This window comes from Natator depressus, chromosome 5 (assembly GCF_965152275.1).
Source record: "Natator depressus isolate rNatDep1 chromosome 5, rNatDep2.hap1, whole genome shotgun sequence".
NCBI lineage: Eukaryota > Metazoa > Chordata > Testudines > Cheloniidae > Natator > Natator depressus.
In genome coordinates, this window is record NC_134238.1 from 24,160,695 (window position 1) to 24,179,231 (window position 18,537).

General features: G+C 39.7%; 1 protein-coding gene across 1 annotated transcript; it reads left to right on the top strand.

The window, feature by feature from the left end:
- DNAJC21 (DnaJ heat shock protein family (Hsp40) member C21) lies at window positions 1-18,284 on the top strand. Its single transcript, XM_074952453.1, has 12 exons — window positions 1-177; window positions 1,605-1,698; window positions 2,413-2,536; window positions 3,362-3,484; window positions 7,194-7,498; window positions 9,408-9,562; window positions 9,959-10,046; window positions 10,359-10,517; window positions 11,272-11,311; window positions 12,871-13,049; window positions 16,343-16,418; window positions 17,835-18,284. Exons 1-12 carry the CDS (start codon window positions 81-83, stop codon window positions 18,000-18,002), a joined length of 1,608 nt encoding a protein of 535 aa, XP_074808554.1. The 5' UTR covers window positions 1-80; the 3' UTR covers window positions 18,003-18,284.
- The last annotated feature ends 253 nt before the right edge of the window (window positions 18,285-18,537 follow it).

Here is an 18,537-nt window from a genome sequence, read left to right on the forward strand (position 1 = left end):
CTGTGCGCTGCCGGCGGCGAGGCCGGCTGGTGTCCCCGCCGCGCGGAGCCGAGCCGGCTCCTCGGGTTCCGCGCGCCGCGATGAAGTGTCACTACGAGGTTCTGGGGCTGGCGCGCGACGCCTCCGACGAGGAGCTGAAGCGGGCGTACCGGAGACTGGCGCTGCGCTGGCACCCAGGTACGCCGGGCTCGGGGCCGCCGTGGCTCGCTCCTCCAGGCCGGGCCGGCCCGCAGCATAGCCGGGAACGGCCGTGCCGGCGTTCCCCGCTCGGAGAGGGCAGGCTGAGGGCAGGTGGGCGGCGGACGCAGCCGCGCGGGGCTCCGGGGACTCTGCGGGGCCAGACCCTGCGCCCCAGCCCGGCTCCCGTGTCCCATTGGCTGAGCCCGGGGTTCCCATCGCCTGGCCGGGCTGTTGAGGCCGCGCATTTCCCCACCGCCCCTTGAGGCATCGCTCAGGTATGTGGGTTCGGGGCGGGGCGCCCGCGGAGTGCTGCCATCTCACGGGTATGTCTCCTGGCTCACCCGCCAGCCACGTTTCCCCTGGTTTCCTGCTGCCCCGTCCTCTTGGAAGAGCAGCAGTAAGCGTGTGGGCAGGGAGGACACGGGCTTCCCGGGGCCCTTCCCCTTCATCTCTGCTTTAGAGGGCCAGCCTCACCCTGAAAGACGCCCTGGCTTGGTACCTAGCGGGCGTACAGGTAGCATCGCAAGTCACGGAGGTTAAGGCCGGAAGAGGCCCCCAGATCTAGACTGATCTCCTGTATATCACAGGCCACCACCGTGCACCTGCACACTAACCCCAGCAACCGAAATTGAACCACAGTAGTACAGCCCCCAGGAGACTAGACTGGTATGTGCCACAGGCAGAGAATAAGAGGGACCAAGGTGTGCCAGTATCCAAGGCCTCTGCAATGACAGGGGATTGATTAAGTGAGATACATCTAGATGATATTGGCAAGTGTCCCATGCTGCAGAGGAAGGCAAAATCTCCCCAAGGTCATTGCCAGTTTGAGCAATTCCTGTGGAGCAATTCCTTCCAGACAGCACATAGGATGACTTTTCAGAATATCTTTTGTATTTTTCTTGTTTGCTTTGTGAGCTCAGTGTCACTTTATGGATAGTCAGTTTCCCTTGTTTGCATGGTTATGTCAGCCTGTAACAGGGAAGAGTACACTTTCTTTTTAAATAGGAAAACTTTATTCTAAAAGCACAAAAGTTGTCAGGAAGACTCAGGGTCAGGTGTAGTATCTGAAACTATTTTGTAATTCTTATTGAAATTGACATTGTTCCTTTAACTGTTTGTTTATGTGCAGCAGTATCACTTCAAGTTATACTTAAATATTAATTCTCCAGACTTGTTCTTAATGTGGCTGTTAATTTGGCAGAGAGATGGTGGAAGGAGAAACATTAATGAATGATGAAGCTGGATCAGCACTTGTATTTTAGTCAGTTGTGGTGTACCCACTACATCCAATAAGGGCCTTAAGTTGTCGTTCTGAATTGACTTTTTTTCTTCATTTGTCTGATTTCCTAAATAATTACTTTGTGACATGAGCCCCGGCTGTTGCTATGATTTTTATGGTTTAATTGTAATGACTTCTATTGCAGACAAAAATCTAGAAAATGCCGATGAAGCAGCAGAACAGTTCAAATTAATCCAAGCAGCATATGATGTACTGAGTGATCCTCAAGAAAGAGCTTGGTAGGTAATATTTGTCTGCCAGTGGGGCAGAAAAGACAATCTAACAAAGGGCCTGATTCTGCATTCCTGTTTTAGGCAGGACTCCCATTGAAATCATTTGTGATTTCCTTGTGTTGGTAGTCTGGACTGAGATTTTAGAGGATAACAGCCAGATGAGTTTCCTCTCACTAATAACGATGTATACAACTGTTAGGTCCCAGGTTTACAGCTACAGAACACATTAGTTGTATTCTTGTAACAAAGAACACTTGAAATCAGCTTTTAAAAATTGTGTTCCTTGATCGATTTGTTGTGTTTTTAAATAGCTTTTGCTTCTGGTTCTCTCTCAGGTATGAGTGTCCCAGGTTTATAGTTGCATGCACCCTTTTTTCCCTCCTTGGATAACTATGAGCTGCTTGCTTCATATGTTTAGCTACTTTTTCAGGAAGCACTATTTCCACTTTTTCACATACTAAAAGAACAAATGGCATACACTAGCATAAAAGTGGGGAGGGCTTGGAGAATGTGTTTTAGAGATCTGTAGAACCTGTAATTCACATTCTTGGAATCCTTAAGAAACATCTTATTCAAACATGTTAGATAATTTTCTCCCAAAAGAATTACAGTAAAAGTAATAGGTATTCCATGAACAACTGGAAGGTCCCCCACTACCTTGAGTTTTCATCTCTGTGATTGTCTTAAGTTATATGTGTTCTTGGTGCTGTTTTCTGCTAGGTATGATAACCACAGGGAAGCTCTGCTGAAAGGAGGGGTTGATGGAGAGTATCAAGATGATAGTTTGGATCTGCTGCGCTACTTCACTGTTAACTGTTACTCTGGATATGGTGATGATGAAGAGGTAATGAACTGATTCTCTACTGAGTCAAGTTAAAACTTCTTAAAAAAAAAAAAAAAAAAAAAGTGATGGAAGTAAATTGGTGCATTGATACACCATTCTTAAAATTACTGAACATAAGTAGAAAAATGTTTACGGTAAACTTTAAAAAAGGGGGTGGGGGAGGAAAACATACATTGGATATTTAGTCAGTTTTAAATGTCCCCTTAATCAATATTGCCGCACAATTATATAACAACACTTTATATGTAATACATCCCCAGGCGCTTTGCTTTCACTGGGCAATCCTATTATGCTGAGATGTTTCACAAGTTGGAATGCTTTAGGATATAAAAAGCAGCATTATGCCAGTGCTCTGGGGTATGCACTTGCTGCCATTTAACTTCCAGGTGGAGTTTAAGGTGTTGATGTTGATCTAAAAAGGCCCAAATGGTTTGGAACATGCCTGCCTGAGAGATTGCCCATCTCCCTGTGGTACTGCCATAGCTGCAGTGAGCTGGAACACCCTTAATTTATAATAATGGAACTGCTGGTAGACAGTTCTTGTCTTTGGAATTCTCTCCTGCCTTAGTCCATCACAACTGCCTGGGTCACAATGGACCCAATATTTGTATTAGTTGATTATGATTTTTTTTTTTTAATTTTAAAAATTGGAAGGGCTCCTAGAGCCTGGCATAATCACTTATTTTGGTATACAAAGTCTTTATTTTGACTTAAAACTGTTACTGTAGAATTTAAATAGTGATCTTTCTCTGAAGTTGATCATTTTAATTCTTTAGTTGCATAGGCATACAATTAATTCCTCAGTAACAATGGTGTGTATTTCAGGGGTTCTTTGCAGTCTATCGTCAAGTTTTTGAAAATATTGCAAAGGAAGAGATGGAATATATATCTCAGGAAGATATTGAAGAATTCCCTACTTTTGGATACTCTCAAAGTGATTATGATAAGGTAAGATATATAATGTTTAGAAGTCTAAACTACTTGTTACACCGTAATATCACTAGGAATTGGGGCTTAATCCATTTCCATTTGAAATCAGAAGAGAGGCTCCCATTGACATTATTGAGAGTTGAATCTGGTCCAATGTGTACATAAAGCCTTCCCTGCCCTACCAAAAGCTCTTATTTAATGCCTTGTGTATACTTAAACCTTTCTCCAATGTACCTATACTGACATAGTTAAGTGTCAAAACCCCTAGTGTAGATGCAGTTATACCAGTATAAAAGTGCTTGTATCAGTATAATTTATTCCTGTTCAGTGAAGTGAAATAGAATACACTGGAAAAAAAGCTCCTTATACTGGCATATTTATGTTGGTTAAAAAATCACACCCATTACTGGCTTAGTTATAGCAGTAATGTTTAAAGTGTAGACTAGGCTTAAGAAATAAAAGGATAGATTTAATTCTTGATGTCTGATTGAAACCAGCCTTGCCAGTGTTCTGAAGTGCTATGTATTACAGCAAGGAATACCTGAAGATGTGGTAACTATTTATTAACACAAAATACAGTCTCTTTTATAATTTTTCCTTTTTGTTAAACCACAATAACAAAAATAAAACTTGCTGACTGCATAACACAAAATACCCAAGAGATAGTGGATAACCAACAATTGTGACTTCTGCTGAAAACTCTCCTGCCATCTAAGGCTTTTCATGGTGATGACCCCGCTTTATATTTCCATAATACTCCCAACTGTTCTGTTCTGTCATTTCTCACTTCCTCTCCCAGAGGCTGATCCTTTCATTCTGCCATGCCCTAAATACATATTCTAGTCTGTTCCTTCTTGCTTTTATCTTTGTAATACTTCCTCTTAAAATTTAAATGATATTATACTCTTAATCAGTTGAGTAATTTGTACATATTTTGTACAAATCCGATGAAAATTAGTATGAAAACAGGGACAAAATACTCCAGTGAAGTGTGATTTTCAGTAACACTATTTTCACTGTGTATATTAATGTACCTTCTAGCCGCCTGTTCAGAGACGTGTACTCTAAATTGCCCAAGATAATCAAAGTCCTAACACAGACTATTAGAGAAAATTGTTTATGAAAGTCAGTAGAAGTTGGAGACAAATAGCCTGTTACAAACTGGACTGTGATAAGGGGCCTTCAAGGCTGCGAGTAAAGTCATGGGTTCGCATAATGAGCTGAAAATTGTAGAAATGGGAGGAAATGTTTATGGGTGAATCACCAAAGTGTTTTCATGGAATGAGGTTGACACATCTTCTTTGACCTTGTTTATCTGGGGTCACTAAATGGAAACTGTGGGAGCCATGGATTAAAGCAAACAATTTTTAACATTGACTGCCAATGCTACCATTTCCTGGGACCTTGAGATCCACCATGACATTGTTGGGCCTTCATCCTGATCCTGAAAGGCATTCTGACCAGACTGGGCCAGAAAGATGGAACCAGGTGATATGCCGCTTTAAGCAGCCTTGGCTAAAGCTGGTGTGAACCTGGAGTGTGAACCTTGGGTGCCTGTTGTCACCCCATTCCTCTGTCACTGTCCTCCTCCACCTTATTTCTCCTCTTTCCTATCTATCTCTGCCTTCTGTTTTCTGAGAGTTGGACTTAGGTGCAGTCTTGGCCAGCTTTCTCAGCACTTCTGTGAACCTGTGGCCGGAGAGGCCAGCTAAAAGCAAGGTCTTAAACAGCCCGAAGCTGGTATGAGTTAGCTAATAAGACCATGTGCTAGGTCTGTGTTTCTCCATCAGCACGGTTGCAAGTGAAAATCAGCACCGGAGACAAGCTATATTTTTTATATTTGCTATTTTTTTTCTCTCCCCATGTGAGCCTTTTGTCTTAAAGGAGGAAACAGCATTGGTCTTCCAAAAGCAGCAGCAACAATTCAAGACCATTTAAACTAACCTCTTCTTGCTACCTCCGGAAAGGGCAGTGAATACCATCTAAGACTGTCATAGGGAAAAGCTCCACTTAAATAACTCTCTCGAGGGAAAAGGAATATTGGATATTGCCACAATAAAAGGCTTAGTGATTTTCATTTCAGATGCTTAAACTGTGGGAGGTTTTCTGTTTTTTGTTTTTTCCATCTCCTTAAATGGTTAAAAAGACTTTTTTTTAAATGGTGGTAGTTACAGTGGGAGTTGCCAGCAAAATCTTTACAGAAAAACCTGGATGATGCTTAACTGGTTACTATTGTAACAGTGAAGAGGGGTTTTACTACCATCTTATCCCTTGTTGGGCCAAAGACCTACCCCCTTACTGATATCACAGGCCAATGGCAGCTTTTTAAAATTCACTTCATATGAACTCGGCTTCAGTAAAATTTTAAATCTTTTTCCACATAGTAAGAAATATCTTGGATTTCTCCAAGGCATGACATCTGGATTTAAAAACTTGTATATGGAACTAATGGCATACATCAGAGATGGATTAAAAATTGGCTCATTGACAGATCTCAAAATGTACTTGTTAGTGGGGAGACATCAATGAGTGATGCAGTTTTCTAGCAGAGTCCCTCAAGGATCAGTTCTTGGTTCAGTGCTATTCAATATTTTTATCAACAATTTAGATATGAAATCTTTGCTGGTTACATTTGCAGATGACACAGATTGGTCGGGTAATAAGTAGTGATGAAGATTGATGACTGTTATGGAATCATCTGAGTCACCTGGTTAAATGGTCCACAGTCAAACAAAATACATTTTAATTCAGCTAAATGCAAGATAACACACCAGGGAACAAGAGTGCAGTTTACGCCAACAGGGTAGGAAACCGTCTTGGACAGCAGTCACTCAGAAATGCTGAGGCTAAAAGGGCTAGTGTGATCCTTGGATATATAAAAAGGGGAATAGGGAAATAATCTTGCTTTTCTACATAGTGGTCGTGGTAAGGCCAGTAGTAGGATACTATGTCCAGTGTTGGTGTCTGTGTTTCAAGCGCATGTAAATACCAGAGAGCGTTCAAAAGAGAACCACAACAATGATCCAGGGTTTGGAGAAAAGAAAGCCTTACGATGTGAAGCTTAAGAAACTCAATCTGTTTACGTTAAGAGAACATGAGAGGTGACTTGATCACTGTGTATAGGTGTGTATATACACACACAAGATATCTGATTAGTGGGGGCTTTTCAATAGGCATAACAAGATCCAGTGGCTGGAAGTTCAAGTTAAGCAAATTCGATCTTGAACGTAGATGCAATTTTCTACCAGTGAGGGTAGTTAAACAATGGAACAGTTTACCCTGAGAAGTGGTGTATTCAGCACCGCTTGGAGTCTTTAAAATGAGATTAGATATCTATCTAAAAGACCTGCTTTAATCCAGCTTCTGGAAAAAATTATATGGGTTGTGTATACAGGAAGTCAAATGAGATAAGGGTCCCTTCTGGCTTTGGAGTTTGTATATCTATGCGTAATGACAGGTTTCAGAGTAGCAGCTGTGTTAGTTTGTATTCACAAAAGGAAAAGGAGTACTTGTGGCACCTTAGAGACTAACAAATTTATTTGAGCATAAGCTTTAGTGAGAAGTAAGCTGTAGTGCACGAAAGCTTATGCTCAAATAAATTTTAGTCTCTAAGGTGCCACAAGTACTCCTTTTCTTTTTGTATAGCTATGAAAATCTAAATAGTCTTTGGTTGCTTTTTTTCAATGTGATGTCTTATAACTTTTGCCAATTCCCTTTTTTCCAACAGGTAGTCCATCCTTTTTATGCTTACTGGCAGAGTTTCTGTACTCAAAAGAACTTTGCTTGGAAAGAGGAGTATGACACACGGCAGGCATCAAACCGTTGGGAGAAACGAGCTATGGAGAAAGAGAACAAGAAAACTAGAGACAAAGCAAGAAAGGAGAGGAATGAACTGGTTCGTCAGCTAGTGGCTTTTATTCGTAAAAGAGATAAGAGAGTACAGGCACACAGAAAACTCATAGAGGAACAGAATGCAGAAAAAGCTAGAAAAGCAGAGGAGCTCCGGAGACAGCAAAAACTCAAACAAGCTAAGTATGTAAATATTGAAGGAAGCATTTTTGAAACTGAGAAATAATCATGGGAGATTCATATTGGGTCATATTTTTACCACCTGCAGCTTACATTGTTTTAAAGAGTAAATGTTGGCATTTCTAACTTTTGTCCTTAAGTCTGAGATTTGAAGACTGAGCTGCTCATGGCAGAGACAATCCTCCTTGTACCCAACACCTTGTGGGTAGTAAAGAAATATGAAATAAGTTTTAATAATCAGTATTTTATTGTTGCTAAAGTCTTCAATGTCAGATAATCCAAAAGACAGAGGTAGCAGGTTGGCAGAAGGATGCTGAGGATAAGTGAAGCGGGTGGTGGTGAAAGTTCCGTTACTTTTTAAGGGGATCTGTCATTCCTTTATCACAGTTGAGGGACATTTTGTATCCGTCATGGCAATGGTGATTAAAAGCCTTTTTTTCATCTGTTTGATTGATGTTTGCAACCATTTTCCTTGGATTTGTACTTTGGCTGTGTGACCTGTACCTTTTCAGTAATCTAGTCTAGAATTCAGTGTGCTTTGCATGGGACTATACTTTAAGACCACTTAAAAGCTACACTTGCCCAACTGCTTGGTAGTGTTGTTTTATGACAAATATACTAACTAGCTTACCATCATGCCAAGAATATCGCACAATATAAACTTCATACCCCAATTTGTTTCTTAAACTTTGGGAACACTTTAGAACATGGTAAATTTTAGCTGTGGAAACAATGTACAGGACTGATTAACGGTTGATTTAACTTGAGAGGAAAGGGTGCTTCTCATTCGGTAGTAATCCATACTTCTGAAGGTGAGGCGTTTATTAGCCTGTGATGATTTGTATCAACTCCGAATATCTGCATGTTAACTAAAATTCTTGATATTCATTTTAAATGAAAGGAACAAACTTGCATAAAAGAATGAGCTGTTAAACTCAAACTGCTAGAAGGTAAATTTGGGGAGGGGGAAAAGCCTTTTTGCCCTTCATTCCTGACCTTTCTCTCTCTCTCGTCTTTCGCTCTCCACAGCTCAGAAAGAAATACTGTCCCTGGGCTAAATGCAATATATTTTGTTTATATTTCAAGAGTGAATGAGGAGCAGGGGGCTGGGATTCTCTCACTGTAAACGCAAAATATATTCTTGGCATAAAAGCCTTGCCGATCTAGAAAGAAGCAGAGAAAGGAGCTTAAATATTTAACCACTCTTCTTTCCAGAAAATCCAGAGGCCCACTTTCATTGTTTTTGGATGTTTTTAATAGAGTGGATTTTTGTTTTCCACTGAAGGTAATGAAGCCCAAGTGGTGGTTTTGCTGCAGACAAAGAGCTTGAAAATTGAGTGCAGGAGGCAATTGGAATGAAGATCTGAATAGCTGAAGTACAACTGTTGAGGAGTTTCAGAGTAACAGCCGTGTTAGTCTGTATTCGTAAAAAGAAAAGGAGTACTTGTGGCACCTTAGAGACTAACCAGTTTATTTGAGCATGAGCTTTCGTGAGCTACAGCTCACTTCATCGGATGCATAGCATATCGTGGAAACTGTGTGTATATAATGTCTTCTGCAGTTTCCACGATATGCTATGCATCCGATGAAGTGAGCTGTAGCTCACGAAAGCTCATGCTCAAATAAACTGGTTAGTCTCTAAGGTGCCACAAGTACTCCTTTTCTTTTTTCTTTTTAACTGTTGAGGAGTAATTGTACGGTAGTTATATAAATCAGACCGTATTGGCTCAGTTTTCCAGTCCCTACAAAGAAACTGTAGTTACTGGTGTGTGTTGCATTTGGTTGAGACAAGACAGCTAGGGGGTTTCCTTCTTTTTAAATAAGTGAACATGACCAAATAATGACCCTTAAATAAAATACTGTTACCACTTAATTTTCTGAAATATAAAAAGTTGTTTTATTCTGCTTAAAGGCTTGGTGAGCAATATAAAGAGCAGAGCTGGATAACTATGTCTGATCTAGAGAGAGAATTGCAGCAGATGGAAGCACAGTATGAAAAGGAATTTGGAGATGGATCTGATGATGAAGAGGAAAAAGAGGAACAGGAGCCAAGAGAAGGAATAGATGGTAAGGGTCTGTTAATATATTTTTGATTTGATACCTATAAAAAGACCTTGCAGTTGCTCCATATTTGTATGTACATAACCATACAGCTGCATTTAAATCCTCAAGGCTTAAGTCTGGATTTGCTGCTGGCATACATCACTCACTTCAATTGAGATATTTAAGGAAAAAGTTTAGTCCCATAGTGTTCTGTTCTCCTTTTGAACACTTATCTTCATGTTAGTAATAGATGCTTATTTGTGGTTTTGCGGGGAAGGAACAAATTATTTAGGGAAAGAGTTCTTATCACTCTGCACACTTCAGTAATCCTAAAGGGCTTGAATGGGCATTGTTGTGTCTTTAATTACTCAGTATCTCCTAAGAATCACTGAGCCAATTTCCTTCCCCTTCCCTTTTCAGATAAACTGAGTGATGAAGCTGAAGATGCTGAATTTTATGATGACTTGTACTGCCCTGCTTGTGACAAATCCTTGAAGACCGAGAAAGCGTAAGTTTTTTGTTTCTTTGAAAAGCTTGGACACTTTCAGATTCACCTAGGTTATCTGGGCACCCAATATCCATTAAAGTTAATCCATTGTAATGGCATTTGGGCATCCACATGTTCTAGGTGGCTTTGAAAGGCTCAACCCCTTTTCATTCAAGTAGGTATTTTTTATATTAGAAATTCCTACTCTGAACACTGAAAGGAATTAACCATTGTCATTGATCAGAGACCTTTATATGTAAATGAAACAAAATTTGCTTAGAGGAACAATTGCACGATTCATAGAATCTAGTAATTATCTACTGCTCTTCATAGAATGAAGAACCATGAAAAGTCAAAGAAGCACCGAGAGATGGTAGCATTGTTACGGCAACAGCTGGAGGAGGAGGAGGAGGAATTTTCTGTATCTACAGATGACAAAAATGGAGTGAATACCAAAGATGATGAAGAAATGGAAGAAACACCCAAACAGAAGTACCTTAAAAATAGATTGCTTACACTTACTATAGCATTTGTTAAAGTTAGGATACATAATAGTGGTCTTTATGAGGCTCTGAAATAAGGCCCTGGGATAGGCATATGATCACATCAGGACTCATTTAATTGTACTGCACAAGTTGTTAAAATAGCTGTTTGCACCAAAGTCCCAACAAAAAAGTAGATTTTTAATTATATCATTGGAATAGACTGTTGTAGGACAATGATCTCCCACTACTTATCTTCTGGCTTTATAGAAAGTAAATGTCAAGGCAAAGCAAAGATGTTAATATTTTGAAGGAGGAGATCTTGTTACAGACAGAGTGTTGGTTGTGTAGGTACAGCATTGTCTGTCAGGCACTATGACTAGCCTAGAAAACTTGTTTGCTTCAGTTAATTGGAAGCTAGTTTATGCAAGATATAGCATATTTTTAAAAGCTGTACTATGCTTATGATTAAGCTGGTTTCTGAATGTCCAATCATTAAGGATCAGGGTTTTCAGATTCAGTTTGAGCAAGAAATCTATAGAGATGTCACTAAATACCCTAAACAGTGCACAAAACAGTGAACTGTTTTCACTTCAGGACTCTGACAGTGTTGTTTTTCTAGCCATGACTTCTTGTTGCATTTGTGATACAAGTGAGATCAGAACCACTATTACTTAACATGTAGCATAGAATTATTGGTTTTTGACCTTTTGCCAATATTATATTTTAGAATCTAAAAATGTATTCAACTTTTACCTTTACAGACTCTCCAAGAAGAAGAAAAAGAAACATAAAATGATGACGGTATGGAGTTTATGCAAAATCTTTCTGTGGCTCTGTTGAAAATCTAAAGAAACTATGTAAGACTTGGTTAGCTATTTGTGGTCTTATGACCTAGCTTTCCAGTAGCCTCAAAAAACAGAGGGGATTAGGAATTCAAGAGACTGGGAAAAGCTGTTAAATTTATTACATCTAATTGACTGGTGTATTTCTCAATGAGTCCATTGATTTCAAAGACACTCTGACTCCATATCTGTTTTAACTTAGGTACTTGTATAACCCCCATTATTCTAGTATCTGAGCACTTCACAATCTTCGGTGCATTTATCCTGTCAACACCCCTGTGAGGTAGGGCAGTGCTATTAGTCACAGTGCTAAACCACAGTGCTATTTGACAGACAGCCTGTCTGCGCTGTGGTTTTTGATGTGGCTTGCCCGTGGTTACACAGTAAGTCTGTGGCAGTGCAGGGAACTGAACTCAAATATCGTAAATCCTAGTCTAATGCCCTAACCACCGGACCATCCTTTCTCTCAACTAGAACAAGTTGCTGCCTTCCATTCAGGAAACTGTTGGATGCGTGTTGTTCAGAAAACCATCACTCAACTCTGACAATATGGCCAACTATTGTCCAATATATAATCTTCTATTTTTAAGATTGAGAGAGGCAGTTCTGAGTGCCAGAAGTGAATTGCTGCTAATCCACTGGCCCCAAGAGAAGCATAGTACTGTGCACTAACCTTGCAAACAGCACTCAGTAATCCACAAAATTCAGTAACTGTACTGGGCCTTTCCACATCAGTGAAGATTAGTGAGGTTCTCTTGTAGCTCTAGTTTACTTGCAATCTTGGTAAGCTACTTTTGTCTGAGTTTAGTAAAGTAACTAATGTATTGATTCTCCTTCTCTCTTCTCCCAGCACCCCACTTCCACCCAACACAATTCTAATTGTTACCCTTTCAGTGTTTAGAAGGTTGAGAAAATCCTTTATCTGGTTGCCTCAGATCTCCTTGACCCTTGTTGATCTGGGTAACAGTTGCTGAAATTTGGCTGAAATTTTCCTGAGGCAAACACCTGGCATGGAAAATTTCAGCTGAATGCTTAAGTTTGGCAGTCATAAGCAATTGAAAACAAGGTTTTCTAATGGGAAGTATCAGGCAACTTTAATAATGGTCCTGATAGAATCACCTAATAAAAAAATTACAAAAAAATAAAGTTAGCTGTTTCGATGTATAGAATCCTAGATATCAGGGTTGGAAGGGACAAGATCATTCCATCCTCCCTTCTTTATGCCTTAATGGCTATGTGCTATGGGTTCCAGCAGAGTCTGAGCTGTACCTCTTAGACCTTTGATAAAGACTCTTTGGCTCTCTTCTCTTCATCACAGGCCGATTCTTTCTCAAAATGTCACAGCCAAAACTTCAGTTCTTTTCACCTCACTGCATCTCTCACAAAACATCAGTGTAAAAACAGACATGCTAGATTTTCGTTGAGGCAAATTGTTTAATTGTTAAATCTGCAATAACTGTACACACAGTTGCCAGCTAATTATCTCGAGCAATAAATACACATTTTTTCTTTGGACAGACGTATGAAGACGCTACGGTGGATGCTACAGTTGAACAAAAAGAAGCTGACAGTGCAGACCGGGAGGACAGCATAACAGAAGAATTGGAAAATGTTGGCCAAAGAAATACTGCTTCTGAAAAAGCAAGTGCTACAGAAGCTGTAGATGAAGTTAATGAACCAAAAAGCGAAGCAAAAAGGTAACAGCATCACTTCGTTGCATTCTTTAGTTTAATAGTCCATGTTTTAAAGGCCTGAATTTTCTCACCAGTATAAACTGAAAGCTACTCCGTTGAATTTGAGTTATGGCAGAGTAAAACTGATATAAATTAGAATTGGTTCCTAACTTGGCATTGGGTTTAGATTGCAAATAAATACCCCACACTTAATAAACAACCAGTATCCAGACAAACCTTCTTGTTAACAAACATGGTAATCTTGTAAATAATATTTCTTTGTTTTGCTGTTAACAACTGGATTTTATAATGTCTTTACAGGGGAAAGTGGCAGGGGCACAAATGGGAGTTAGGCACTTAACTCATGTTTGTGCCTTTAAAAACCTCATTCTATTAACTGTGTAGCAACTTGATGAGTGGTTCTGTGCATTAATTATAACAATATTCTTCATAGTTATCCAAAGTGTCACCACAGTAAGGCAGTAGTTCTCAGCCTTTCCAGACTACTGTACCCCTTTCAGGAATCTGATTTGGCTTGCATACCCCAAGTTTCACCTCACTTAAAAACTACTTGCTTACAAAATCAGATATAAAAATACAAAAGAATCACAGCACAGTTACTGAAAAATTTGCTTACTTTCTCATTTTTACCATATGATTATAAAATAAATCGATTGGAATATAAATATTGTACTTACATTTCAGTGTATAATATATAGAGAATAAACAAGTATGCAGTTTTAGTTTGTACTGACTTGGCTAGTGTTTTTTATGTAGCCTGGTGGTAAAACTAGGCAAATATCTAGGTGACTTGATGTATCCCTGAAAGACCTCTGCGTACCCCCAGGGGGTACATGTACTCCTGGTTGAGAACCACTGCAGTTGGTTACAGGCAGCAATTTTGTTTATACTAAAGTACTCATTTTTGACTCCTCCTGTAAAATTAGAACTCTGTTTACCGTCTTAGTTTTTGGCTGGAGCAAGTGGAACAAAAGTTTTAAATGTTTAAAAAACAAGCTTAGTGGAAAAACTGTACAAATCATACATTTATGCATTTCAAATAGTAACTTACATGAAATATTCCATCAGTAGCAACTATTTAACATAAGAATGGCCACACTGGGTTAGACCAATGGTCCATCTATCCCCATATCCCATCTTCTGATGGTAGCCAGTGCCAGTTACTTCAGAGGGAATCAATGGAATAGGGCAATTATTGAGTTATCAATCTCCTCTTGTCCAGTACCAGCTTCTGGTAGTCAGAGGCTTTGGGATACCCAGGGTTCGTCCGTGACCATCTTGGCTAATAACTATTGATGGACCTATTCTCCATGAATTTACCTAGTTCTTTTTTTAATCCAGTTATACTTTTGGCCTTCACAATATCTGCTGGCTACAAAATCCCCTGGTTGACTACTGTATGTGAAGAAGTACTTCCTTTTGTTTGTTTTAAACCTTCTGCCTATTAATATTGGGTGACCCCTAGTTCTTGTGTTATGTGAAGGGGTAAATAAGACTTCCTCATTCACTTTCTCCACACTATTCATGATTTTGTAGACTGTCATGTCCCCCCCTTACTCGCCTCTTTTTTGAAGCTGAACAGTCCCAGTTTTCTTAATCTGTCCTCATATGGAAGCTGTTCAATATCCCTAATAATTTTTGTTGCCCTTTTTTGTACATTTTCCAGTTCTAATACATCTTTTTTAAGATGGGGTAACCACAACTGCACACAGTATTGAACATGTGGGAGTAGTGCCATCATATATTTCTATATCATCTGTTTCCTAACAGTTCCTAACATTTGTTAGCTTTTTTTGACTGCCGCTGCACATTGAGCAGATGTTTTAAGAGAACTATCCATGATAACTTCAAGATCTCTTTGAGTGGAACAGCTAATTTAGACCCCACCATTTTGTATGTAAAGTTGGGATTGTTTTCCAATGTGCATTACTTTGCATTTATCAATGCTGAATTTCATCTGTCATTTTATCACCCAGTTTAGTGAGGACCCTTTGTAAATCTTCACATTCAGATTTGTATTTAACTATCTTGAGTAATTTTGTATCATCTGCAAACTTTTCCACCTCACTATTCACCTCCTTTTCCAGATCATTTATTAATATGTTGAACAGCACTGGTCCCATTACAGAGCCTTGGGGGATCCGTTATTTACCTCCTTCCACTGTGGAAAGTGACCCTTTATTCAAGATACTGCACAGTTAAACACCACTTTTGCCAGTTCTCGTGTCTTTGAGTATTGTGATGTGCAAACACTTATATGGAAAATTTTATGCAAACAGTTTAGCAGCAGGAAGACATTCCTGTGAAGCTGTGTTGAAAGTTATGCATAAAGCTGCACGTGTGTCACAGATTCTGTGACATTTGCAGCACCCGCTATGGCTGGCTCCAGGGCTGCCTGAGATCAAGCAGCTGCTGGGGCAGTTTGGGTATAGGAGGGGTAAGGAGTTGGGCTGTGGGGTGGCACTTACCTTGGGGGGGGGGGTGCTCCCCAGAAGTGGCTGGCATGTCCCTGCAGCTTCTAGGCAGAGGGGCCAGGGGGATCTGCTCACTGACCGTGCCCACAGGCGCCACCCCCGCAGCTCCCATTGGCTATGGTTCCCGGCCAATGGGAGCTGCATAGCCGGAGCTTGTGGCAGGGCCAGCACACAGAGCACTTCTGGCCTTCCCTACTGCTAGGAGCTGGTCTAATGCCTAACTCCAGCTGTTTCAGCACTTTAACTGGTCAGCATTAAAAAAAATCTAACAGAATTGTAATGGGGTAAAGTACATTTTATTTCCCCAACTTGTTCTCAAACAGTTGAACAGTTTTGCTCAGAACTTGTGCTTATGAATACAATAAAATTCACTTTTGGACAAATGCCAAGCCTGGAATATATATTTCAGTCCCACAGGCAAAAGTTTCAGAACATTCCAATGGTCTGAAATGGGTTAGAATGGAGAACAGTATGCACTTTTAACTACAGCAGTCACTTCCATTAGAATAACTGCGCAAGGTGGGAGGGAACCCTCAAAGTAGTGAATCACTCACAAAAGATTATTAAACAGAAATTAATGGTGACCAAAAAACTGAACTGAAAGTGCCTTAAATGCTAGTTTGTGCAAATTTTATTTTAAAAAAATAAATTAACTTTTTGGCCCATTTAAGTCCCAGTCCAGTACCCATTGAAGTCAGTGGACCATGAGATTTAAAAGCCTTAGTAATTTAAAACTATCAATCCTGTTAAATGTGTTCACTGAAAAACTTGGTTCAGTGTGACAAAGGTAATCTGAAATCTTAAACTGTCTTGTCTTTTCAGCATCCCTAAGCCTAAAGGAAAGAGAGCCAAGGATACAAAAAAATCTGTTAAGGTAACTTCAGAGCTTCAAGATAAGGTATGTGGAAAGTATTTCAAACTACAGATTCTCAATGGCTGGTAAACAGTACACTGTCATAAAAACAAAAGTCTTTTGGTCTGGTAGTTTTCCAGCTCCTGATATTCTTCTCCAGTTCTCAAAAGCTGCTTTTCCCCGTGTGTTTTCATGTATTTGTCCATAAGACACTTCCTGTTTATGCCTGTTTACCAAAACCTAAGGAAATTGGATACAACTTACCTTTTCTTTGGAGAAAAGCGGTGTTTCGTTTAAAGCTAAATATTTCAGCTTCAGCTAGGACAGTCTTCTGCATACATTGATCTTGGACTAGATCCAGCTAAACTTAAATCTGTTTTCTGGCCTCTCTCTCTCTGTGTGGGTGTCTAGCTGTAAAATGAAAGAAATGAGCTGCTGCCATATGTTTGCATGGAACAATGGGGACCCACCGCCTAGTTAACCTGCATTCGTGCCTAACAGGGCTTACTTTAAAAATAATGGCCTGGCTATCTCCTTAAACATACGTAGGCCATTACTATGAAACTGTTTCATAAGAACACAAGAGTGGCCACACTGGGTCAGACCAAAGGTCCATCCAGTCCAGTATCCTGTCTACTGATAGCGGCCAATGCCAGGTGCCCCAGAGGGAGTGAACCTAACAGGTAATGATCTAGTGATCTCTCTCCTGCCATCCATATCCAGCCTCTGACAAACAGAGGCTAGGGACACCATTCCTTACCCACCCTGGCTAATAGCCATTAATGGACTTAACCTCCATGAATTTCAGTCGCACCTAGAGGCCTCAGCCAGGTTGGAGCCCATTGTGTTAGGCAATGTACAACTATAGTGACAACAGCTCAGTTTTAATATTAATTATTATACACATGCTGATGGATCTAGATTCAGATTTAAAAAAAAAAAAATTGTAAGTAGGTCTGGAAGGACCTGCTGATGATCATCTTCTACCCAAAGCAGTTTCCATTCTTAATAACAGAAATGTACAGACAAGGAGAGTTAGAAATACATGTTGATTTTTAAAAAAATGCCATCACTCATAGTCCTGTTTCTGAAATGTCGACTGTCACTCAACTTTAAACAAACACATTAGTATGCATAGTTTTGTTTTAGGGGACACTGTTTCAAATCTTAGTCTTTCTTGCAGATCCGTAGTTCATTTAGGAACCTATTTGGAACTTAAGGAGTGCTGAATAGAGCTTATTTGCCATAAAACACTTTTCAGATGTTCAAAAAGAGTTGGTGGTCACATTTTCCTGAATGAATCATTCATGCTTATCCATTTCAGAGGTTAGCTCTTTGTTGAAAATAAATGTTGCTGTTTAATATGCACTCTTCCTTAGCCAGTAAAACAATAAAATACTGTTTTATTGTTTCCATAGTATCTACTGACATGAAGCATTGTATTTTTTTTTCTCCTACCAGAATGAAGATATTCCTATCCACTGTATAACCTGCAATTGTGAATTTCAGTCCCGGAATAAACTGTTTGAACACTTAAAGGCCACAGGCCATGCAAAAGCAATGCAAGCACCAGCTGTAAATGGTGCTGGAAACAGCAGAAGCAAAAAAGAGAAACGTAAAAACAGATAGGACTTCTCGATTGTTTTAAACTCTGGTTTTGGGTGCATATTTGAAAAAAAGTCTCTGAAAACCAAAGGACAGGAATCCTACAATCCAAATTAAATTGGGAAGCAGTTCTTGGGCCTGCAGCAATTTCAGTGTGGCAAAACATTTTTATCTTGTATTAAAAATTGTTTATTTTTTTTACCAACACTTCATTAACGACTAAATTTCATCTTGCTGTTAATCTTGAAAAAATAACAAATATTCTTAAAGCTGGTCATCCTAGATACCTAGTGGGACTTGTATGAATGGAAGTGTACAGTGGGAGGAAATAAATTATTTTAACACTTACTTTGTTCTTTTTATTTTACAGAGCTCATCTAATGTGAGTTAGGATGGACAGGTGTCTGTGTCTGACCATCTGCCCATTGTAGACAACCATACCAACAACAAAAAATTAGAAATCTAAGACAAAGTTGCTCTGTTCCCCTACAGGACCCTAATTTCTATCTAGGATGCGATGCAAATTAAGGCCCCACAACTATAAAACTATTTGTAGGAC

Excerpts from the sequence above, each read along its gene's own strand:
- DNAJC21 (XM_074952453.1), top strand. The coding sequence starts at position 81 with ATGAAGTGTCACTACGAGGTTCTGGGGCTGGCGCGCGACGCCTCCGAC. Across the intron at positions 178-1,604 it reads GGCGCTGCGCTGGCACCCAG|ACAAAAATCTAGAAAATGCC; the intron begins GTACGCCGGGCT and ends CTTCTATTGCAG. Across the intron at positions 9,563-9,958 it reads GCCAAGAGAAGGAATAGATG|ATAAACTGAGTGATGAAGCT; the intron begins GTAAGGGTCTGT and ends TTCCCTTTTCAG.